Source organism: Sycon ciliatum, chromosome 7, assembly GCF_964019385.1.
Source record: "Sycon ciliatum chromosome 7, ocSycCili1.1, whole genome shotgun sequence".
Classification (NCBI taxonomy): Eukaryota; Metazoa; Porifera; class Calcarea; order Leucosolenida; family Sycettidae; genus Sycon; species Sycon ciliatum.
In genome coordinates this window covers 14,122,176-14,146,881 of record NC_088649.1, presented here as the reverse complement: position 1 = coordinate 14,146,881, position 24,706 = coordinate 14,122,176, and the positions used below count along the sequence as shown (strand labels likewise).

At 49.6% G+C, this 24,706-nt stretch overlaps 1 protein-coding gene across 2 annotated transcripts; it reads right to left on the bottom strand.

The window, feature by feature from the left end:
* Positions 1-2,510: 2,510 nt before the first annotated feature.
* On the bottom strand, positions 2,511-24,486 carry LOC135821062 (uncharacterized). 2 transcript variants are annotated; one of them, XM_065334124.1, is made up of 5 exons: positions 24,301-24,486; positions 19,089-19,191; positions 16,711-17,004; positions 13,281-13,493; positions 2,511-6,427 (listed from the first exon to the last, which is right to left on the bottom strand). In XM_065334124.1, exons 1-5 carry the CDS (start codon positions 24,343-24,345, stop codon positions 3,936-3,938), a joined length of 3,147 nt encoding a protein of 1,048 aa, XP_065190196.1. In that variant the 5' UTR covers positions 24,346-24,486; the 3' UTR covers positions 2,511-3,935. The 2 variants fall into 2 exon arrangements, with proteins under 2 accessions (XP_065190196.1, XP_065190197.1); XM_065334125.1 differs by lacking the exon at positions 16,711-17,004.
* Between the last annotated feature and the right edge of the window lie 220 nt (positions 24,487-24,706).

The following is a 24,706-nucleotide window of genomic DNA, read 5'->3' as shown; positions in this document are numbered from 1 at the left end:
GAGTAGATGCGAGTCGTACTATCGAAATGAATCTGTCGAATCCGTCGAATCCGTCTCTGGGAGGTGGGTTGACTGGATCCGAATCCGTGCTCTCGGGATTCGGATTCGTACAATCGAACATGCACAAATCTGGCGAATCCGGGTCCGGGGCTGATGGATTCGTACAATCGAACATGCCCTTAATTTGCTAAATCCTATATATAGGATTTTGGTCATATTTTTCAACTCAAAATGGGTGTGGCATGAGAATAGCAAAAAGTATGTGACCAATTTTTCCTTGTTAGGTCTTAGTAGATATCGAGAGTTGAATAAGATAATTTTTTCAAACAATAACATCTCACGCTCATCTCCTTGCCCAATATTACTAAGGCCTGTGCCCTATTTTTCGAATCCTATATATAGGATTTGAGATTTTATTGGACCTTGTTTTATCCTTGAAACTGGTAGATTCATGACGGCATGTGCGATAATTATGTCGTCATGAAACCACCCCGTGCCACACCTGCAATAGGGAGGTTTCGCTCTACGGAATTACGTATGAAAATAACGTAGGAACTGCACGGAATTTTCATACGTAAAAATCAGAGCTGTTGGTTTTCGCTCTACGTGATGTCTCCACTACTGCTAAACGTGTGTTGTTGCTTTGGAGACGCGTTGGATGCATGCGCCCACCGCATGCACCACAAACAGAAACCGCGTTTCCATTTTTATTTTTCACGTGGTGTACGGTGTGTGTACCTTGTGTTTCGTGCGGCTTGAACGTTGCCATGGACAAATCCGGAAAATGCGAAAATATTTCAAAAAGTCCTACGGAGAACCCAACGTAGGAAACAGCTTTCCTACGGAAATCCGTAGAGAGATTTACGTATGAAAGTTGCCCTCGCTCCCCGGCGTGTACGACATACGGAGTTTCATACGTAATTACGTAGAGCGAAACCTCCCTACTGTTCTTCTGCACATTCACTCTTCAGTCCTTTCCATGACAGCAGCTGAACAATTATGCTCAAATTTCCAATTATTGCTGAAAATGGGTATTCATCAGAAATATTATCGCCCTATGAATCTAAAATGTAAACATTCATGCCTCAATCATATTTACAACTTCCATGAAAACCATTATGCCGTTATTATTGGTCGTGATGACCAATAAACAACGGCATAAAAGGCACACATTTTCAAATCCTATAATACAGGTCGTCCCCCGTTAATACGAGTCCGGTAGTACATAAACCCCGTTAGTACATAAGGGGCTGTCCATAATTATCAATCTTTTACACAAAACGAAAAAGTTTCGTTTACGGGTGGGTGGGTCAGGGAGAGTTTCGTTATGAAAAATATCGATAGCTGAAACATCAATCCATTCTAGCTGTCAAGTCAGTATAATTTTCGTTCAGGGGTGGGTGGGTGGGTGGGGGAGGGTCATAACTAAACTTTTTCGTTTCGTGAAAATAATTGATAATGCCGGATGACCCCTAAGAAATCTCAAGTCCCGGACGAAACGTGATCACTTCCTTACAAATTTTGTCGGTTAGTACATAATTCGTTAGTACATAAACCCCGTTAGTACATAACATTTCTCCGTACCCGCATGCCACCTACCTCAATAATTTGTTGGTCTTTTGGCCTTCCAGTGGAGGCACATCGTGTTCTAGTTTCTACTTGTGGATGCAATTAGCTCAAAAATCAGAGCGCACATCACAAACCGACAAAGCTCTGTTTTTTTAGTGACTATACGGGCGCCGCTGGGCATGTATCATGCAAACTGTAGAATCTTCGCTAACTGTGACCGGTATAACATAATTTTTATGTTATATCGAGGGAATCAAGAATATCTCGCTGCCTAGTCATGGTAGCGAGAAACACTCAGAAAAGTAGAAAAAAGTGAAAAATTCTGGTACACAAGCAAGTTATGTACACTTTCGTTTAGTACATAAACCCCGTTAATACTGAGAACATTTGTCAAGTCCCAGAGATTATGTATTAACGAGGGACGACCTGTATAGGATTTTTGGCCAGCAAATTAAGAGATATGGCACCCAGGTCTCGTGGATCATGTACCTCTCTCTCTCTCTCTCTCTCTCTCTCTCTCTCTCTCTCTCTCTCTCTCTCTCTCTCTCTCTCTCTCTCTCTCTCTCTCTCTCTCTCTCTCTCTCTCTCTCTCTCTCTCTCTCTCTCTCTCTCTCTCTCTCTCTCTCTCTCTCTCTCTCTCTCTCTCTCTCTCTCTCAGTGAAGGGACACACGAGAGTGCGTGTGCACGCACATAATTATTATGTGTGTGTGTTTGTGTGTGTGTGTGTGTGAGTGAGAGAGAGAGAGAGAGAATGAGAGAGAGAGAGAGAGAGAGAGAGAGAGAGAGAGAGAGAGAGAGAGAGAGAGAGAGAGAGAGAGAGAGAGAGCAGCAGCCAACAGTCCACACTACAAAGGCACAAACAGCACCTGGACACAACAGCCAGTGTACACACACAGTACAGACAGGTAGTAGGCACGGTGGCAGAGCTGTACTCCGAACACCATGGAAAGATTCAAAATCATGTGCTTGAAACGTGCGCATCACAACTTCCACCAAGTTGGTAATTCAGTAGGAAAAAGTAAAAGGCGCCCATGAGTAAAAAATGGGAGCAGAATTTTTGTTAATAAAGTAAACATAAAAAAAGACTGGGCACGCGTGCCGTTCAGAATCTGAACGATTTAAAAAGCTACTCAACGTGCTGTACGTTATTAAACTTTGACCAAAAACTTTGGCTAAAAGGAAAAAAATTGCCCCGCATAGGAGAGCTTGGTCGGCAGATGGAGAAAGCGCATCTATATGCCTTTCTGTGGGGCAACGGGTGCGCTATCGAGTGTTGGGTATGCTATTGAACGGATGCGAGTGGTGGTAGTGGGGATGGGTGGGATAAAATTCGTCGACAGCTAGTGTGATCAGGAGACTCCAAAGCTGTGCGGAGTAGGAGATGACGAGTGAAACAGCAGAAAGAGCTCAATATGGCGTGGCAAACAGCGTTAGAAGACGAAAAAGTCGCCATGCGAGAGGCAGCAGGACGGTGACGGCATTCTAGTAGGGGAGAGAGAGTGGAGTGTCGAGAATAATCAGAACTGTATCAAGTGTGTTTGGCAATGCGCGTTGGGAGAGACAACGGCGGCACCACGTCCGCTAGAGACGGGGGCAGGGGTAGGTCCTCAAGCCGGCACAGGCGTGGCAAGAGACAGGGAGTAGGTCCTCAAGCCGGCACAGGCCTGGGCGACTGGAGCATGATACACGGTCGAAGCCGCAGTCCACGGCATGTGCAGAGAACTCGCCTGATCGCACGACGCTGCAGCTGTGTCAGACCCGGCAAGCAATCGTTCGATTGGCTCACGCATTGCTGGCCCCGTACGCCAATGGCCTTTCGTAGCAAACAGCTGGCACAGTGACAGGTTACATCCATTCCACTCGGCCACTGTGGTCTACCTACTACCCGCTGATATGCGCCAATGCTCTAGTTTACAGAGAGAACGTGTGCGAAGGCACACATTCTGGCCGCGAGCGTGAAGGCACGCGTGCAAGACTGGCTGGCAGCGTGCAGCGGCCACAATGGCGATGGGACAGAGCGGCCGGCAAGCGGTATGTCAGATCGTACGGCCACTCGCAGGGTGGCAGAGCAATGCCTGGCCGACTGGACACAGGCTGCTGGCCAGGGCCGGTCCGGTGCTGGATGGACAGATGCCCACTGGTGAACGAGGATCGACCCTAACGACACACACACACATTGCCGGCCTCCTAGAGCCGGCCCCACCCTGGAAGGCAGAAAACACAGGCCGTCAGACAATGCATCGGGACCCATGCTTAGCGAATGACCTTCCAGGATTGTTGGCAGGGAGGTGCACCTAAAGCCTGCAGGCCAGGAGAGGGATCACTGGCGACATTCCAGGATGGATGACAGGGGGAGGACTATCACCTAGTAACTTTCCAGGATGGATGGCAGCGAGGTACAGCTGTAACGTTTGCGCATGGCGTCAAAGTTTCCATCGGATTGCGCTGGCACCACTCTAGTCAGGAGTGCGTCGTCGTCGCGAGAACTTAACTGCGACGTTTCCTGTCCCGGTGGCGACAGCTGTCCGATCGTGTCGTCCATTTCAAACAGCGGCTGTATGGCGGACGACCGACGGCCACCGAGGCCATTGGAGCCTGTTCCTAGCGCAAAGCAGCTTGCGTTGGCAAGCGTGTGACCGGCTTGCCGTCGGCTGTTCGCCGTGCCGTCGTGGTAGTAGAGATCCTGCGAGCTGAACAGGCGGCCATAGCTCGCCGCCTCGCTGTGCGTGTTTGCTAGTGGCAGTGACAGGGATGACGTGCAGCAGCTCTTCCTGGCCTGCATCATCACGGGCCGATCGGAGTCGGAGAACGGCAGGCGCATGGCGATCGACGCGCCCTGGAGCGATGGCGAGGAGCCGGCGGCAATTCGGTAAAGCACGGTGCCGGGGGCGGCAGCAGCGGATGATGACGACGCCGGCGTAGAATGCTTACCGCCCGCACCGGCGCTTGGCGGCGTGAGGAGCAGTGGCGACGACGACTGACTCTTGGTCTGCGTGAGTTTAGGCTCGCTGCGCCACGTGCTCGGACACGTACGACTCGTCGACGAAGAAACGCCGATGCTGTTTAGCGAAGCTGCCGATTGCGTACTGCTCGTTCTCGAGGCAACGTCGCGACGATGCACTCCGCGCCACATGCGCCTGGTTCTTTCGGGCGTCGCCAAGGGACTTCCGGCGCTGCCACAGTGACTGAGCGTGTGTGTGCTGCCTGCAAGGCTTGCACTCATCGGAAGGCTGTTCGTCGACTTCACCGGCAGTATGACCTTGCGCTTGATGGCTATGCGCTGCGGCAGGTCGCGGATGAGTTCCTGTGCCTGCAGCTCCGGGTGCATAGACTTCTTGCTATGGGACGCGGCCAGGGCTGACGACGAGTGTAAGTCTTCTAAGTCCGAATGCTCGCTGCCGGAGCTGGTGACGGCCGAGCTCTTGCAGTGCATCAGGGCACGGTTGAGGAGTACGCGCTTTCCACCGCCCATGGACAGGTTATCGCCCGACGTTGAGCCGTAGGAGCACAGCGTACTTCGCCGGCGATCATCACGGGGTATGATCGAAGGCGACGACGGCAAAGGTCCGTCGGACTGCAGCGAATCGGCTGAGAAGCAAGATCTGGCGCGGCAACGGTTCGAGTACAGAGACGACACGGGATGATGCCGATGATGCGGCGGTGGTAGTCGGCGGCTTGGGCCCGGCGAGAGGCTAGCGCGCTTCAGGGCCGCCTGGCTGTACGACGTGGGCAGGTCGGTCTTCTGCTGCACGGAGAACAGGCTCTCGGAGGAGACACCGGCGTCGTTGCTCGTGTCGGAGTTCACACGACACAGGTACTTGTGGCTGGGGAGGAAGTGTTTCTGCGTCGGCGATGCGTGTACGTTGGTCGGCATCCATGCCGACATGTACGAGTCGTCGGATGAGGAAAAAAACTCCTCTCGCTCCACAGCGAGGCTCCACTTGCTTCTGCCGAGGTCGGAGGGTTCGCTTCCGTAGTAGCGCGCCGACTTGTCGAGTCGCTGCTCGGATCGAAAGTTACACGAGATCGGGCTACCGTCGAATGACACATAGAACCCTGGAGGCTGGGGGTGTGAGCGCGGACTGGCACGCGAGGGACTGGACGCCGGTGTTCGAAAGTCGATATCCGCCGGAGGTCTCACTAGCATGGCGGAGACAGACGCACCGCACGCTTGCCTGCCACGCTCCTTGTCTTTGTTGTCGGTGTGGGTATTATGGACAGGAGCGTCACACGGTGCCCTTGGTGGTGGTTGCTCGCACTCATGCGGCGGTGCCTCCGTTTCCTGCTCAAGCTCAGCCTGACAGTCTTCGGCGAGCATTGGCGATATTGACTCAAACATGCCCAGCAGCGTAGCGCTTTGCAGTGAGGTGGTACACAGCATTGGCTGTGGTACCAACGAGGACGACGGGCTGGTGTGTGCGGAGGAGACGGCGCTGTGCTGCCGTGACAACGCCGCCGCCATCTTGCCGCCGCCGTCGTCGTGGTGCAGGAGCTCGTGGTTGGACAGCGTGTGGCTGCCCAGGGTGACCATGCTGAAGCGATGGCCGCCATTGGCACCAGCGCCACCACTGTTATCTGTTAGAACGCTGTTGCGTGAGTCCACCATACCCATGGTACTGGCTGAGCGGCTGGCGTCCGGCGTGGCCAACGACTTTGCATTCGGCTGCAGCTGCTTGCCGCAACTCTTCTTGTTCCACATCTTACAAAAGCGATAGCAGGAGGTGCTGTGCGACGCGTCCTGCATTGACTGGAGTAGCTGCGAGCGCCGCACGAATACGAACAGCGCCAGAACGAGCAGGGTGACCATGGAGAAGGCGAGCGCCACCAGTGTAGCTGACATTATGCCGTTACTGGGACCTGGAGAGAGAGAGACAGACAGAGAGAGAGAGAGTGAGCGCGAGAAAGGGGAAGGGAAGGAGGGAGAGAGAGCAGCAGCCGCAGCGCAGAAAGGGGACAGAGTGAGCACAGCTGGACAAAAGTCGCTGCTACAGCATCCATGGAGTGCAGACTGCGATAGGGCAACTGTAAATCACCATGCATTCCGTGCATTCCTCACCAAGCTAGATCCGACTGCAAACATTTACAATCAATCAGGCTAATTACACATGCAGTGTTAATATGAAAACAGTTGTACAGTCATGGCAAGTGAAATCCGACACTTGCTATAGGGGATAGCACCACAAATGGACATCAATGATGTAAATGAGCTGTAACTGATTTGTACACTAGGGCTGTATGCATCCCACACAGGTCGAAAGGTCACAGCGGAGATACACACGGTTCACAGACATGGTATTGACTAGTCCAAACGTGAACGAAAATGCAGCACCACATGCAATGGTTGTTATGTAACTCCAGTCAACCTACCCTTATAACGATAACCCCTATAACGATATTACCCTTATAACGATAACCTCTATAACGATATTACCCTTATAACGATATTTTTCTGCCAAACCAAATCACTCCATTGACTTTTGTATACAACGCCTTACCCTTATAACAATATTACCCCTATATTATTATTATTATTATTTGTGCTCCCGCGTCAATGGGCTCGCCCAAATTCGCTTGCACCGAACCATGCGAAAAAAGGCCGCCAGCAGGCAGGCAGGCAAAGAAAAATAGAAAATGGTGTCACATAAACTAATACAAACAAGAATATCATTGATGACATTAATATACTGAATGAATGGCAAAGGCCATATGAATATGGATAATACGGATAATCAGAGTACCAACAACAAAGAATGTAGCTCAAACCATTGCAGTGCCAACTTCCTTCACCAGTACTCTGCCTTGTACGCATCTGTAACTGCGTTGCACAGATATGTCCATTCACGGCGATCCAGTGCTCGCTGAGCCATCAGCTGCAAGTCCCTTGGAGTCCTCAGACGGCAGCCGACTCGCTCCGCGTCTTGATTCAGCAGGACTGGTAGCGTGATCCGCGGCCGCCCACGGTATCCCGGCACGGAGCAGCCAAAGAATCCACTCATGGCCTCCCTAGCCGGTGTGTGCTCATCTGATCGCAGGATGTGGCCAAACAACCGCCATCTTGCATTCACCAGAATGTTGCCAAGTGGAGCAGCACTGCAGCGCTCGTAAACCAAATCGTTCGACAGTCAGACAATTACCCCTATAACGATATAAAATGGGCTGACCACTCTGTATTTTCCATTTTATAACAATATCTAGCAGGGAATATGTAGAGGCCACTATCCAGGTAGGGCAAGCGCCACTTGATAAGTCGCTGGGACATGACGAAATGCAATGGGGGCACCAGTAATGCCTTGCTGTGTACACAATGTGCGTAGAACATACATTTACCTTAGTTTTGGTGTTAAGGGGCCGTCGGCGGTGACCGATTATTAATTTTTTACAAAACGAAAAGTTTTAGTATTTTTCAGCCCCCACCCGCCGATCTTTTCTGCAGGTAAAACGAATTCCAATAAAATATTGATGTCAATTTTCGACACCCAGAAGTAACTGGACATTCTCCATCTACATTCAATAATTGTTTTCAAAACGAAACTCCATCGAACCCACCCACCTGACCCCCCAGCGAAAACATTTCGTTTTGAAAATATTATTGGTAACCTTGGACTACTGTAAGACATGTAATTATAACGAGGAATTAGCATCCCCCCACCTCACAACAGAGCAACCGAGTTTTTGCATTAAGCTGGGAGTGCCGATTCGAGCAACTGGTATAATGGCTCGCAGCTGAGCCAGCAAATGACTCCGCTTGGAGCAGGCGAATGACTCCGCATGGAGCCGGCAAATGACTCCGCATGGAGCCGGCAAATGACTCCGCATGGAGCCGGCAAATGACTCCGCATGGAGCAGGTGAATGACTCCGCATGGAGCCGGCAAATGACTCCGCATGGAGCCGGCGAATGACTCCGCATGGAGCCGGCGAATGACTCCGCAGGGAGCCGGCGAATGACTCCGCATGGAGCCGCCGAATGACTCCGCATGGAGCCGCCGAATTACTCCGCATGGAGCCGCCGATGCCTCCGCATGGAGCCGGCAATGACTCTGAATAGAGCCGCCAAATGCTAGATATATAGAGATGCATAACCAGTTGAGAGCATATATTCCATAAATCGGCACTCCCGGAGCGGATCACAAAGTGCAGCTACCTGTGAAATTTGTAAGCAGAGCAAGCTCGGTAACGATTGACTAACAGGAACTCGATATCATGGGCTGAGGCCATTGCCACAGCCACCCATGCTTTGGCTGCTGGTGGCCTCTGAATGTTACTCGGGCAGACATGGCTTTCCACCTTCCCGCCTCTCTGAATATCGAGTCCGGCAGCTGATTCGAAACGAGTGGCCGGTGTATAACGCCAGGCCATAGCCACAACTGATGAGCAAGATTTTCGCAGTTGCTGTAAAGTCGATCGATTGGCATCTGCAGCTGGTGCCGCTAGCTTTCCCAGGTGCTGCCACAATTGCAAACCACTCTTTGCGATTGGCTGGTTTGCTTGATTGACTGTCCATTGCCCTATCCCCGGTCGCAATTGTTTGCGCACCAGCCAAGTGCACCACTTGCATCAGTGAATAGCAGCAAGTTGGGGGACGGCGTCCACTTAGGGTGTAGGAAGAAGGACCGGCCGTTCAACTATTCCAGGAGCTCAGGCCATCAGCGAAGATATTTGAGGCACTCTTCGGAGAGCTTGATCAGGTAATACGGCTGCCGGTACCAGTTGGCAAGTGACCACAATCTGCAATGTGCGTCCTGGGACTATCACTCTTCTAGCAAACGAGAGCTTTCCCAGAAGATACTCGAGTTGACATTGGGTAATTGAAGCTGTGTTGAGAGTGGCACGTAGGAGGTTGTGAAGCTTGGCAAGTTCGTCCATCGGCAGACTGATGTGAGCGCGCGGGTGTCCAGGATGACGCCGATAAACGTCAGGACGTGGGCTGGACCCTCCACTTTTGCTGACGCCGGAGAAACACCGAGGTATGTAAACGCACGGCGCCGAGTAGTGAGTTGCTGGCGAGCTAACACAGGTCCAGAGCATACATGTACATCGAGGAAGCACTTTTGCTGACGCCAGAGAAACACCGAGGTATGTAAACGCACGGTGCCGAGTAGCGAGTTGCTGGCGAGCTAACACAAGTCCAGAGCATGCATGGAGACAGAAACGTTAGTCGAGGTATTTCCCGTAATGGGAAGATGTCGGGACTTGGGCTGGACCCTCCACTTTTGCTGGGGCCAGAGAAACACCGAGGTATGCAAACGCTCGGAGCAGAATAGCGAGTTGCTGGCGAGCTAACACAAGTCCAGAGCATGCATTGAGGAAGTCATGTTAATTGAGGTATTCCCCGTAATGCAACAGGCGTGGGAGTGCGAACTGCCCGCACACAATCCATTCACTGGCGGATGCGACAGAGTTCCATATAGCTGGCCGGGAGCGTAGTACAGTCTGAAGGGCAGGACGCTCTCATAACAGTATTCATCCTGCCAGCGGTTCAACAAGGGCCACTCCACCGGGCAGACGGGAATTCGGCAGAATGCACTTTTAACATCGAGCTTAGCAAGATACAGCGGGGCGAGCAATTGTCTAGTCATATTTGCAGCATTGTCATCTTGACATTGTGGAGAGATACGGTCTGCTGGAATGTAATCGTTGACACTTCGACCCTCCAGGCTTTACAAAGGGTGTGTCGTGTGTAACTTCCCGTTCGTCTAGGAACCGCATCTACGCCGGAACAGCACAGAGATGAGAAAGGGGGTGAAGAACACGGGCCAGCTGTTTCAAGCCTGCTGCAAGAAACGGCCCGGATCGTTGCGCAGAAATAAAATCTGGGTTAGCATGTGACCGTGTTAAATTCAATGGATCCCAGTTAGTTGAGTGGTTGCCGATGAAGCCTACCACAACCCCACAATTACGACCATGTGCAACATACCTCCGGAGCATAGGATCAGGATGTGAGTCCAGTAAATTTGAGAACTGAGAAACTGAGTGCTTACACAGTTACTGATGAGGCCTTACACTTTGCCCTGGGGTGCTCCTGTCGGCACTGGAGGCAGCACTGCCTGAGCTGACACGTGCAAGCGCCGTACTCGTAGTAGCGGCATACGGTTGCGGTACGTGATGCGGATCTGTACTGGTGAGTAGGACGAAATGCGTACGGAAATGCTGGCGGGTGCACTGAGCTGCACTGCTGGCAGGCGGGTCATGCTGTTCCAGTACACCGTGAGGCGCAGTTGCCACAGGTTGATATTGATAACCTGGCTTTGGAGATTTTTTTCCATTGCTATCAAGTTTGGCTTACTTGAATTTCCTCTGTGCGGCTGATGAGTTCACAAAGGACGAAACAGTTGTCGATAACGTCCAGTTTCTAGGTGGCAAGAACTGGGGATTGGCCGCGACGATCGTGGCCAAATACGTCCACAGGCACTCGTGAAACGCGGTGAGGAACAGTGGAACACAGACCATTCATGAACACTGTCCAGGTCTCAACTCAAGTGCTACCGTCATGCAGCCTACGAAGCGCAGTTCTGGGTTCGGATTCAAATAAATGCTAGTGCGCCAGAAGAGCAACATATGAGGGGCTACGGAGTTGGAACGTCGCCGGAGCTGGACTGACTGCAACTGTATCGGGCAGCAGGAAATCGAAGTCCACGAACTCGCCTCTCTGGACACGATCGAGAAGGGCCCGTATAGGACAGTCAGGTTCACCTGCTGTTGGTGCTGCATGCGCATATGGCGGTCGTCACTGCACCGGGCTCCCAGTAGGGTCCGGCCTGCTGGCGGCGAGCGGCGATACGGATCCAAGTAGAGCGAGGAGAAGCTGGGTGGCGTTGGTGACGGCAGTGGACAACTAACGTTGTTACTTCCAACAGAAAATCAAAGCCCACGAACTCGCCTCTCTGGATACGAATTACGATCGTTAGGCTCGCGCCTGCTGTTGCAGTGGTGGTGCTGTGTGGCGGCCGTCGCTGCGTTCGCAGTAGGCGGTCGGCGGAGCCAGGTAGAGCGAGGCGGTCCGGAGAGGCTGGACGCCGGTTGGTGACGACGACATTGTTTCAAGGCACCGGCATACAAGGGTCGCTGAGATCGCGTGGAGGTACTTCATTTCAGGAGACCTGATGATGGCACAAGCTAAAAGTCCACAGTCGACGTTCCACTGTAGAAGACGACATTGTTTCAGGCACCAACAGGCGTCATTGAAGTCTGAATTTGAAACGTAGAGATACGAGGATGCAAGCTTGAAAGTCTAACGAAAGGAAATTAATTGTTTTGGGAACACCTGTTCCGCAAGTTGCATGCTCGAAAGTCCAAACAGCAATGACATGAAAGAGACATTGTACAGGATTTTGAAGGGCGCGTGCCCACGTGACTCGCGCATGCGTGCAGGTTGGGCCAGCTCGCTGGGCTGGCTGCTAACTCGCGTTAGCATGCTAACGCTCATGTAAATCTAACGTTTAAACGGGTGACATTTTTTCGTTATAATAAATTCTGTTTAGGCTGTAATGCCTCATATGTGTTATGTGCGGATACGCCTGAAGACTGCAAGATCGTTAACGTATCTTCTCGTTAACCTATGAATTTTGGACAATCGTTAAATTTGCGACTCGTTATAATAACATGTCTTACAGTAAGGTAAATGTATGTTCTAAGAAGAGTGCAAAAAATGAACAAAAATCATGCATTATGACTTACACGTATGAAATGTACCAGTACCCTTATAACAATATTTCCCTTATAACGATATTTCTTGGCCTGACGCAAATATCGTTATAAGGGTAGGTCGACTGTACTTCGAAGTACAGTACATGTACAGCCTGTACGGTGATGATGAGTCGACAACGGACGAAGCAGCTCTGTCCGCAGTACATGATACGCATCGTATTTTCTGGAGTATACGCCGCACTCGGAACGCTCAAAAATTCACCCAGGAAAAAGGGGGTGCGGCTTACACTCTGAGATAATCAAATTACCGAAGAAAGCAGTACAATTACCGCACAGGAGTTACGATGATTCCGAGACAGTTGGTCGAAGGAGTTACTTTTGCCCCGCACCCACTTCCATCCAATATGCCACCGCCCTCGCTGTGCAGCATCTGATGGTTCTGTGGTATTCAGTAAAAATTTTTTAAAAAAAGTCGCACCATCTCAGTTTGTATTGTCCCCCGCGAGGGCGTGCGACTAGATGATCGGATGTGACAGCGTTGTGAACGGTCGATGACCGTCAGCGTCTGTATTCACAAATCCAAGTGCCACACTGACTCACGCTGCTGCCTGGTGCTCACGAGGTGTTTGTCGCGCTGGAAATGAAGCGTTTCTGTAGGTTTGTATGCCGCTTGATGTTTGTGCATGGAGAGCACTATACAAGTGGTGCTCTTCAGGCACAATCTTCCTCAGCCTACTCAAGCTCAACTAATGAGGAGCGAATTCCCCGAACATTGCGTATTGAGCAGGTGTGCTGAGTAAACGGCGCGATATTCTTCTCGTGTGCTCCAGACGGCAGTCGTGAGTCAGTCAAGTGTCATTCAGTCGGCAAGAAGCGCGAGCTCCAACGGTTGGAGCAGCCACCTTCTTCTAGTATTACCGCCGAAGTCGCAACATGTCAGATCAAATTAACGGTGATAAAATTAATAGGGTAGATGGCTGTGTTTTGTGGGGAAAAATGGAATGGGGGGGGGGGGGCAGCTTATACTGCGGCGCATACTCTTGGAAAATATGGTAGTTTACTCACCAAAGCACTCGACCGTACGATTCCACGTGGCCAAGGCACTCGGCTCACCAGCAGCAGCACCCCGCATGCACATGACCACGGCCGTGCTGTTGCCGCTTGCTGTCCAGCCCTCTTCGCACGTTACCAGAGCTGTTGAGCCGATGGCAAGGCTGCCGCCCGAGTAGCGAATCGTCCCGTGGAGAACAGTTAGCCGGGCACAGTGGGTTGTCCGTGCTAGAAAACATTGGCAAAGAACAGCACCCAGATACAGAACAGGAGAAAATGAAGAGGTCAACCAGGCTGCACGGTATGCCCAGACCAGTACTAGTAGTGTACATGACAGTTACACCATGATGACTCTTGGTTGCATTACAACTGCATCACGATTACATCATAATTACATCATGATTGCATCACGATTACATCATAATTACATCATGATTGCATCCCGATTACATCATGATTGCACCATGATTACCTCTACATAAAAACGACAAAACAATCCGGACTCCCAGACACGGCTGTTTCGAGTGCGACATTTATCAATATGGCGGCGTACCGTAGCAACCCGCATCGCAACAGCTCGCGTACGCACAGCGTGCCGACGCGTGCAGTCTTTCTGCACATTTTTCAAAGTTATCGAAGAAAGTTTTTGTTTTTGGGGCGATGGATTCGTGCTTTGGAGAGCTCGTATGAGGCCATGCTGGAGGAGAATAAGTCTACCAAGACCTGGAAGCCTCCCTTCGGCGAAGTACTGAAGTTAGTATGTCCTGGAGTCAATACAGTCAATACAGGAATTGTTTTCAAGACGATGCAGTGTAATAAATTCTAGTAATGTAGTGCATCATGGAATTAGTTGTGTTTGAAACTTCGGAACAAGAAGGGGGCACGTTTGCTTGACTCACTACCATCATGACGTGAACAGATGGAACCCCACTGCTCTTATTCTAGAACATGTTCTCCCCTGAGGACAGCTTACAGCCAGATTTCCGTGCATAAGAAAAGAGCACAAATAAATCGTTAGACTGATTGCAATTCATCTTGGAGAAGGATAGAATTCGATCGTCTGCTACTCTCTCAACGCAAAGTTGATGACATAGCAGCTACATGTACGTCTCTTCATGCGTGTGCTCTTCACCTTGGGATCAATGTGAGGATTTTAGGATTGCTGGAAATCAGATTCTGTATACTATTGGACAGCAGTTTCTGCATTGCACATGCTCCACAGTGCTCATCGGCAAGGATGTTGAATTTGCGTGTAACCCTTCACCACCCTACTCTCCATACTATTCCAGATCAGCACTAACTGAAGTGTTTTATTTCCAGTAGAATGTGCTCCTCCAATAAGTGCGGCATTGTAGGCGGTGATATTTATTGCCACAGTTGCACTGCTGATCTTCGTCATGAAAGAAGCAATGGATGATGATAAAGTCAACCAGTGGGCTTGCAGTGATAAGCAAAGTACCACAATACATCATCAAGTGTCATAGCATGGCGGAGTTGGTTGCCCGCAACGCTTCCATGTTGGTGTTGTTAGTGTACAAATAGAGGATATCTTCCAGTCTCCAACTTTTAAAGCACATGGACCTGCTATAGGTGTTATTCTTCTCAAGTCACAGAATTATTTAGCTTCTTACAGCTTTGATTTAATTCGCCGTATTGTAATTAATGTGAAGAAGAGGTTGATGCGACTTCGGCGATACTTGGGGAATTGTGTGTTGCTCCCTACGTGGGAGCTTGCGCTATTCCTGCCGACTTGAATTCTCACTTGACCGACTTGTTATTTTAAAATGAATTCATGGACATCTGTCAATTCAGCAGGTGAACTGCATTGCCATCAAGCCCTGAGCCAGCTCCATAGGAATGGCACGGTCATGAAGATGCGTGATGCTGTGTATCTTATTCGCATCAGAATAATAACCTGGTTGTTTCGGCTACACACTCCGGTAGCAACAGATACTCTGCATAATGCAGCTTGTACAGTAGTCCTCACTAAAGAAGAAAGCAGTTTAGGAGGGACTCTAGTGAGGAGTGTACGAGGATAGCCTATTAGTGTTCTACAGAATCATTTGCATATTGAACATGTTACATGTAATTATCATGAACGCCGAGAGTGGTAAAACCGGGTACGGCCATCACCAGCGGCTGCGGCCCTGTCCTGAGTGCCTTGCTGTGCTTAGTGCTGATGTAGTGCAAGATATTATAAGCTGCATCATGGTTGTCGTTTGTTGTTGTTCAATTACTTGAAGTATTTCAGTATGGTCTTGACGCATGCAAGTGTGTGCTTTTCAGCAGGATCGTCGACAGACTACATTGTGCGTGGCCTAAATCTGCAGTAACACTAGTAATACAAAAAACCCATGCCTATGTGTCTACACGTAAGGCCTCAGACAGATGGGGAATCTTGCATCTCTGACATTTAAAATCTCCACACAATGTCCTGTTTCTACATACATTTCGAAAGCATGAATTTCAAAAAATGTTCATTGGATGCATGTCTGATTTGTACTTGCTAACATCCAGAACGAAGCATGCACGGATCCCTCCTATGGCGGACGAAACTGGGGTCTTCGTTAGACATTGAGGCAGGAGAACACACCTCCACTCGTCCTGCATATATCAGCAAACACTTGCAATTGATGTCCAAGTACGCCACGCAAATCGACTTGGGCACGAAAACGATAATCTGGGCGGCAATGAAAATATAACTACGACGTAGAAAAAGGACAAACCTTTCAATGAAAATTGGCGTGAAGGCTGCCAAAAATTCTGCACCCCTTAGGAGGAAGCCTCGAATGTGAGCCAATTCTGATAAACGCCAATGGCCGGCACGACGAGGAAGAACGAAACGAAAAAGATCGTAACTACACTTTCCCATTGCGCATTTTGACGATCAAAATATCTGCATGCGCAGCTTGAAGGCAAGAAGATGAATTCGCTTAGACTTCGCGAATCCAGCGTAGAAAACGGCTGGAATCGACAGAAACATAGGCGAAACCTTGCCGAATATTTCCAGAGATTTGAAAAAGGCAGCAAGGTCGCGTACGGCAGCATCATGGATCACTGGGGCGACGGGAAAATGTCGTACCGTACATAATGTCGCTGGATTATGCATGCATAACAGCCGTGCAGAGTCGATCAGACCAGGTGATCCTAAACCTCACAGGGTGATACCGAAGGTTTGAGGTAGATGCAGTGACAGACATCTCACGATATGTACAGTTGCGTACGGTGAAGTCCGCGAGTACACATTTGGCGCCCTCATTTTGTACGGCCCGTGACGCCCTGGAAGTGGAATGAATGGGACTGGAGGACGTACACATGCACACATACAATGATGTATTGGGAACTGGTACAGGGCGTCAGTGTTGCACTTCGGGTCAGATTTAACCACGCGCATCTGCACGTATGTATGTATGTATGTATGGACTACGCACAACTACTAACTTACACTGGCAACCTAGTGTAGTGTTCCACACGCCAGCAGTCTTGTTGTGCTCGGTGCAAGTAGCCACCGTGGTGCCGCTGGTGACGACGTGATCTGCAGCACAGATGACCGCGGCCATTGTTCCGCGCGACCATAGTCTAACGCTGGTGGTGTTGCTGCTGCTGCTGTTGTTGTCGGCATGCCGCTCTGGCCATGGCGACGGAGACGGTGGTGACGGGGGTTCAGGTCTAGTGTACGTTATGACACCATTGGGGATATGCAGTTCGGGACAGAACTTCGCCGCTGGGGTGCTAGTGGCTGGCAAAAGAAATGACAAAAAAACCCACATACAACCAGTATTAAAGCCAGGGTGATTAGCCAGGGCTATAAGCTAGGGTGATTAGCCACGGCTATAAGCCAGGGATATAATAGATGATATGCCAAATAGCGTGCAACTAGACTTGAGAGGGCATTGCAGAGTAGTTGCATACAAAGTTCAAAGTTGTACGGGTACCTGCGACTTGTATTCCTGCAGAGCTCAGAGACTACCATGTACACATTGTAGTATAATTTGTATGCAACTTGTGTGCGATGCCCTCTCAAGTCTAGTTGCACGGTATGTGGCATATCATCTACTGTATTAAGCCAGGGTGATTAGCCAGGGCCATAAGACTACGGGCAGATGTAGCCGAAGACTGCACCGAAATAACTAAGCACTGCGCTTTTTTTTCCAACCTGATGAAAGACCAGATTCGACTCGAGGCCCAATTCTCTCATGGCGGAATGTGGCTGTACGGTGGTGGTGCGTGCTGGCTTTAACTGTCGCGTCTCAGACATGGAAGAAGTTTGTGTTCGAATTTCTGATAACAAAAGCGGGATTCACGGAAGCATTTTGTTGCAATGCATCGCGATCTGCGACACCGAAGGTGAGATGAAAACCCGCAAAATACCACACAGCCACTTTCCGCAGTGACTGAACTGAGCCTTGGGTCAAATCTGGTCTTTCATCAGGTTCGGTAGAGCTAACTTATTAAAGTGCTTAGTTATTTCGGGGCGGATTTCGGCTACATCTGCCCGCAGGCTTATCAAAACCGTGACATCATAAGCACGCGGCGCTTGCCACCCAATACTGCGGAGATGCCATTTGCACAACTTCTATAGCAGGGTGGGGGACTTGCCCGGTGCAGTTTGAAATACAACGACGACGACGATGATGACGACGACGACGACAACAGCAGCAGCAACAAGAATAAAAATTTGAAACAACCACACTCTTATTGGCCACTGACCATCGTGAGAATAAAGATTTCAAACACCACCACCACCACCACCGCCACCGCCACCACCACCACCACCGCCACCGCCACCGCCACCACCGCCACCAACAACGAAAACAATACTGACAGCAACTAGAACAGCGCTATCAAGCACGAGCCATCGAAGTTGCCGTACTGAACTGTGCACAGTTCCCTGTCGGGGAATAGCCGGAGAGCTGGAAGGTACTATGCACAGCAGCACACCCAGTGTCTGCACACCTCCATGCCGGGGAATAGCTGGAGAGCTGGAAGGTACTACGCACAGCAGCACACCCAGTGTCTGCACACCTCCATGCCGGGGAATAGCTGGAGAGCTGGAAGGTACTATGCACAGCAGCACACCCAGTGTCTGCACACCTCCATGCCGGGGAATAGCCGGAGAGCTGGAAGGTACTATGCACAGCAGCACACCCAGTGTCTGCACACCTCCATGCCGGGGGAATAGCCGGGCTGGAAGGTACTATGCACAGCAGCACACCCAGTGTCTGCACACCGTATGTTGATAGAAACTGATTCACAGGGGAAAAAACGAGCGTGTGATGGTGGGGGAGGGGAGGGAGGGGAGGGGGGGGGGGGGGGGTAACAGCACTATATTACAGTATTCGTGCAGATCAAACCAGGCCCGATGACTTCTTTGCCACGAAATGTGGGCTGCAAGTGTAGCAGCGACCCTTGTATTAGGTATCACTAGCACCAAGAGTATATAACCCCCCCAAGAGTGTGCAACTCTGCATATGGGGTCTCCGACGGCGAAAACTCACATCACGTGTCTCAGATACGTTTGGACGTAACTACGTACAAACGAAGGATAGCGTGCGCGCAATCCGAATATCTGCCATGATGCATGCTGGGGATTGGCATACGCGCAGTGAGTTTCTGTCAGAGAGGGCCTTTTTATTACTCCGCTGCTCGCTAAAAACGGGCTGGGAGCGTACAACTGCGACACTGCACCACGTGATGTGAGTTTTCGCCGCCGGCGTACCCCATAGAAAGGGTATCAGGAGTTGCACACTCTTGGGGGGGGGGGGGGGGGGTATACTCTTGCTGGCACCTAGCGGAGCACACCACCACCACACATGTACTTACATTGGTTGTTGGCATTCGGGGTGGGGTTGGCACACGTGGGCCTTGCTAGCAACAGACATACTGCGAGCAGCAATGTTGACGCCAAGATCCTGGCACCAACGAGCTATATTCAGACGCACATAGTGGATGTGCACACACACGCACACACACACAAACATATGCACACACAAGCACACACATGCGCAATCCTGTCAAGCGAGTGATCCCACACCGGACGCTGTGCAGCCCTAGCCTTGCGAACACCCGGATGTGAACCGATGCAGGAAGCAAACTTGACTGACACGATCAGACTTCATCGAGCAGCACAGTACAGGTCGTCCCCCGTTAATACGAGTCCGGTTAGTACATAAACCCCGTTAGTACATAAGAAATCTCAAGTCCCGGACGAAACGTGGTCACTTCTATACAAATTTTGTCGGTTAGTACAAAATTCGTTAGTACATAAACCCCGTTAGTACATAACATTCCTCCGTACCCGCATGCCACCTACCTCAATAGTACATAATTTGTTGGTCTTTTGGCCTTACAGTGGAGGCACATCGTGTTCTAGTTTCTACTTGTGGACGCAATTAGCTCAGAAATCAGAGCGCACATCACAAACCGACAAAGCTCTGTCTTTTTTTGGAGTGACTACAGGCGCGGCTGGGCATGTATCATGCAAACTGTAGAATCTTCGCTAACGTTACTGTGACCGGTATAACATAACTTTTATGTTATATCGAGGGAATCAAGAATATCTCGCTGCCTAGTCATGGTAGCAAGAAACACTCAGAAAAGTGAAAAATTCTGGTACACAAGCAAGTTATGTACACTTTCGTTTAGTACAAAAACCCCGTTAATACATAACATTTGTCAAGTCCCAGAGATTATGTATTAACGAGGGACGACCTGTAGTCGTTTTTTTTTCCTGCGGTCACATGGATATGGTAGGTAGGTAGGTGGAAGCTTGCACTCCTGGCTTTGGTTTCGGTCCTAAAAAAATAATAAACTCGACGGGTTCGCGTACCGGGCATGTCAAGAACAAGGAGTCGTACAACTCCCTGGTCAAGAACCGCCTTTTCGCTTCCGTTCGGTCCACAATAAAATGTATTCCCCTGTGAAGAAAAACATCTTTTTGTGTACAATAATCATACAGAAATGTGCCAAAATTTAGTTCGTGAACAAAACAGTGCTCCTGAAGTACAGACAATCAGTATTCTCTCAGACTCAGCGGGTGAGGGCTGAACTCTTCCAATCACTGTGTTAGAGCAGGGAGCGGTACTCTCTTGCTGGTTGCAGAGTGGAAAGTTCACCGGAGTTTCTCGCGCGCACCGGACGACAGTCGGGAGTCAGTTAACTGCCTGTGCCAATTTGGCAGAAAGTGCGAACGCCATATCCCTGATAATTGAAGAAGCTGGGCGCTCCCATCTTGACGTTCGCACTTTCTGCCAAATTGGCACAGGCAATTACTGTAATTTCACAAATTTTCGGTGTACTTCTATTTTCGGTACTTTCGGTGCAGCTATTTCATACCCAAAATTTCAATACACCGAACAAACACTAACACGCATAATCCCATAGAGAACAACTTCTCTGTACCGAAAATTTCTGTTCACCTAACCTGGCCTTTTGCCCTCATACCGAAAAAATTGAGCACCGAAAATTTCTGAAATTAGAGTACAGTTAACTGACTCGCGACTGTCGTCCGGAGCACGTAAGGAGCTCTGGTACACTTTCCACTCTGCAACCAGCAAGAGAGTACCGCTCCCTGCTCTAACACAGTGATTGGAAGAGTTCAGCCCTCACCCGCCGAGTCTGAGAGAATATTGATAGTCTGTACTTCAGGGGCACTGTTTTGTTCACGAACTAAAGCTTCGCATCTATCCTGTATCGCATCGCAGTTTGCGATGCAAAATCGATCTACTGCTACTCACAAGTCACCGTGACTCGCAGAAAACTGCGATGCTTACAGACTATCCATGCTTAGCCTCCGCTATGAAGTAACATCCATACCGTATAGTGCAATGCATGTGGTGCAGGTACTCTCAATCTGCGTGCACATGTATGCTTCAGTCGGGTTTTTTTTAATGCAAATGGGTTTTCAGGCATCACTCTCGAGAAGGACAATCTGGTAAACACCCAACCTTCAAATAAAATGCTCATCAAAGACTGCTACACAATTGTGATTTTGTATAGCAGAAACTGCTATGCAAAAAATATGACAGTAAATTCATCCTTGATTGTTACTGCCAAAGTCGCTATACGTTCTTCTATTTCTGAATGAATTCTCAGAAGACAGCGAAACTGCAGAGTAACACACTTGTCGCTGAAGCCGAGACCTCCGGTTGCCGGAGATACTCCAGTTTCACCAGCACCATGGCACAGCTGCGACTGCAGCCACCTCCATCATGCAGTATTCTGTTCTCGAGGTTCGTGGTTTCTCGTAAAAAAAAAAGAAGGAAAAAAGCTTCCAACGGCAACGAGTGTTAGCTTGTATGGAGTGGCAAATCAATGCTTGTTTGTATGGAGTGGCAACTCAATGCGTGTTTGTATGGAGTGGCAAACCAATGCTTGTTTGTAAGGAGTGGCAAATCAATGCTTGTTTGTACGGAGTGGCAAACCAATGCTTGTTTGTATGGAGGGGCAAATCAGTGCTTGTTTGTATGGAGGGGCAAATCAGTGCTTGTTTGTATGGAGTGGCAAATCAATGCTTGTTTGTATGGAGTGGCAAATCAGTGCTTGTTTGTATGGAGTGGCAAATCAATGCTTGTTTGCATGGAGGGGCAAATCAGTGCTTGTTTGTATGGAGGGGCAAATCAATGCTTGTTTGTATGGAGTGGCAAATCAGTGCTTGTTTGTATGGAGGGGCAAATCAGTGCTTGTTCGTATGGAGGGGCAAATCAGTGCTTGTTTGTATGGAGTGGCAAATCAATGCTTGTTTGTATGGAGTGGCAAATCAGTGCTTGTTTGTATGGAGGGGCAAATCAATGCTTGTTTGTATGGAGTGGCAAATCAATGCTTGTTTGTATGGAGTGGCAAATCAGTGCTTGTTTGTATGGAGGGGCAAATCAGTGCTTGTTTGTATGGAGGGGCAAATCAGTGCTTGTTTGTATGGAGTGGCAAATCCATGCTTGTTTGTATGGAGTGGCAAATCAGTGCTTGTTTGTATGGAGGGGCAAATCAGTGCTTGTTTGTATGGAGTGGCAAATCAGTGCTTGTTTGTATGGAGTGGCAAATCAATGCTTGTTTGTATGGAGTGGCAAATCAGTGCTTGTTTGTGTGGAGGGGCAAATCAGTGCTTGTTTGTATGGAGTGGCAAATCAATGCTTGTTTGTATGGAGTGGCAAATCAGTGCGTGTTGTATGGAGGAGAAAATCAGTGCTTGTTTGTATGGAGGGGAAATCAGTGCTTGTTTGTATGGAGTGGAAAACCAATGCTTGTTTGTATGGAGGGGCAAATCAATGCTTGTTTGTATGGAGTGGCAAGCAGTGCTAGCTTGTATGGAGTGGAAAACCAATGCTTGTTTGTATGGAGGGGCAAATCAATGGTTGTTTGTATGGAGTGGCAAACAGTGCTAGCTTGTATGGAGTGGAAAACCAATGGTTGTTTGTATGGAGGGGCAAATCAATGCTTGTTTGTATGGAGTGGCAAACAGTGCTAGCTTGTATGGAGTGGAAAACCAGTGCTAGCTTGTATGGAGTGGAAAACCAGTGCTAGCTTGTATGGAGTGGAAAACCAGTGTTAGCTTGTACGGACTGGAAAACCAGTGCTAGCTTGTATGGAGTGGAAAACCAGTGCTAGCTTGTATGGAGTAGAAAACCAGTGCTAGCTTGTATGGAATGGAAAACCAATGCTTGTTTGTTTTGGGTGGCATTACAGTGGTCGTTTGCTGAAGAATGTGGAGCCCAAGAACATCCACCCAGGGTTGCTAAGAACGCTACAGTAAGTTATTAACGGCCGTGTCGGTTTGCTGCTGTTCTGGAACACAGCTTTTGTTATACACGTGCACGTGCTATAGGGTCGTCAGCAGAGGGATGAACAACCAAGAATATCCTAACCTGACCCCCTGAAAACACCGTTCTTGGGCGCTCGACTCCGCTCCAGGCCAGTACCAGGTGCATTGCAGCCCACCCTCAGCCCAGCAACATGAACGCTGTATTGGGCATTGCCACCCGGTCGTTGACTTTCTCATTTCACCGGACTGCAGGCGTGACTACAGAGCTGCCAACCTACTGGGTTTGTTTTGCGTACTGCGACTTCTTGATGCCTGCTTGCCTGTATGTGCCATTGGGTACTGACTCGATCATGCATCGAGAGATTTATCGAGCTGCGGATAGAGTGCACCACAAGTTGCTAACTCTCTCCCGCATCCCCACTCAGTCGCAAATGATCAGGGAAGGCGTGGATTTGAAATTTCACCAGTTCACATTCAGTCAGCCCAACCCCGTCCAATGCTCACTTACGCTGTGCTGGTGTTGAGCCTCCCAATCACTCTCCTAGGAAACACTGAGCTACAGCCACTGAGCTACAGCCACTGAGCTACAGCCAACGAACTAGCTAGGCATCGGCCTGGGACTTGAAGACACTGCAGGAGACACCTGCTGACGTGCTTTTACTGTACGTCTGGCGACTGAGACGGAGTCAGAGCTACTTTCCTGCCCTGACATCACATCCAGCTACAAGATGCTACTGCTGCCTCGACTCCTATTTCAGAGACCAGCGATCGTCAAGCACACAGAACTTTGTAAACATCTCTCCAATCTCTGTCTGGTGACTTGGATGTGACCTACATGTACCAGGAAAGCAAGATTTCCAGGTTAGTTTCACCCCCACGCGGCCCTTTCGATCCAGTGTTGCCCAGAGCTGTAAGCCGAGACAGTGTCAGTGATGTAAAATCAGGCCTGCAACTAGCTGCCATCAAGCTACTGACCATTTTTGGAAACATGTTTTACAACTATGTAGCCGGATCAGCGAAATAAATTGCACAATCGATGATTTACCCAGCTAGCTCCGTCAAGTTCAGCGCAAACAAGCAAAAGCAACATTGCATATGAGGCGGCACAGCTGCATGCAGCTATGTTATAATCATCCTCCCCAACTAAAATAAATAATTTGTAGGGAAATGGGCATACCTGTTGATCAGGGGTCGTCGGGTCTAGGCAAACACTCATCGACGACAAATACAGCAGAAATTGCCCAATATGTAATTGATATTCGATAACCTATGTCTTACCTTCGAAAGGAGTCGAAAGCCTAGCTGCTCCGGAGAGACGTTCATTGCACCTTCCCACTGGGCAACGGCTGTCTAATGTCGTCGTCAATCATATTATAAGATGTTCCCTCGACTTGGGCCACGGGAGCTAATTTTTAGGATTGAAGAAAGAAAAAGTGTTCTCTCTGTAGCCGTTTCCTGAAATGACCAGCATTTGACGAAACCGGGGGTCAACAGACTCAACACTCAACCCAGGCTGCAATGCTGGCAGTGCAGGAGCGTACACGCATGTACGCAGCTGCAGTGCTTGTCCGTACAGAACAGGTACGACTCGTACCGATCGTAGATCTACACCCCGGCCGGGTGCAGGACTTCGTAACCATGGTGTCGTTGTAACTATTATTAATTTTACGGTACTTGTATCGTC

Bases quoted from the DNA above. Each gene is read 5' to 3' on its own strand.
- LOC135821062 (XM_065334124.1), bottom strand. From the start codon at position 24,345: ATGAACGTCTCTCCGGAGCAGCTAGGCTTTCGACTCCTTTCGAAG. The intron at 19,192-24,300 runs GTAAGACATAGG...GTCTGAATATAG, and splicing joins GCTTTCGACTCCTTTCGAAG to CTCGTTGGTGCCAGGATCTT. The intron at 13,494-16,710 runs GTAAGTTAGTAG...AATGTTTTCTAG, and splicing joins CACTACACTAGGTTGCCAGT to CACGGACAACCCACTGTGCC.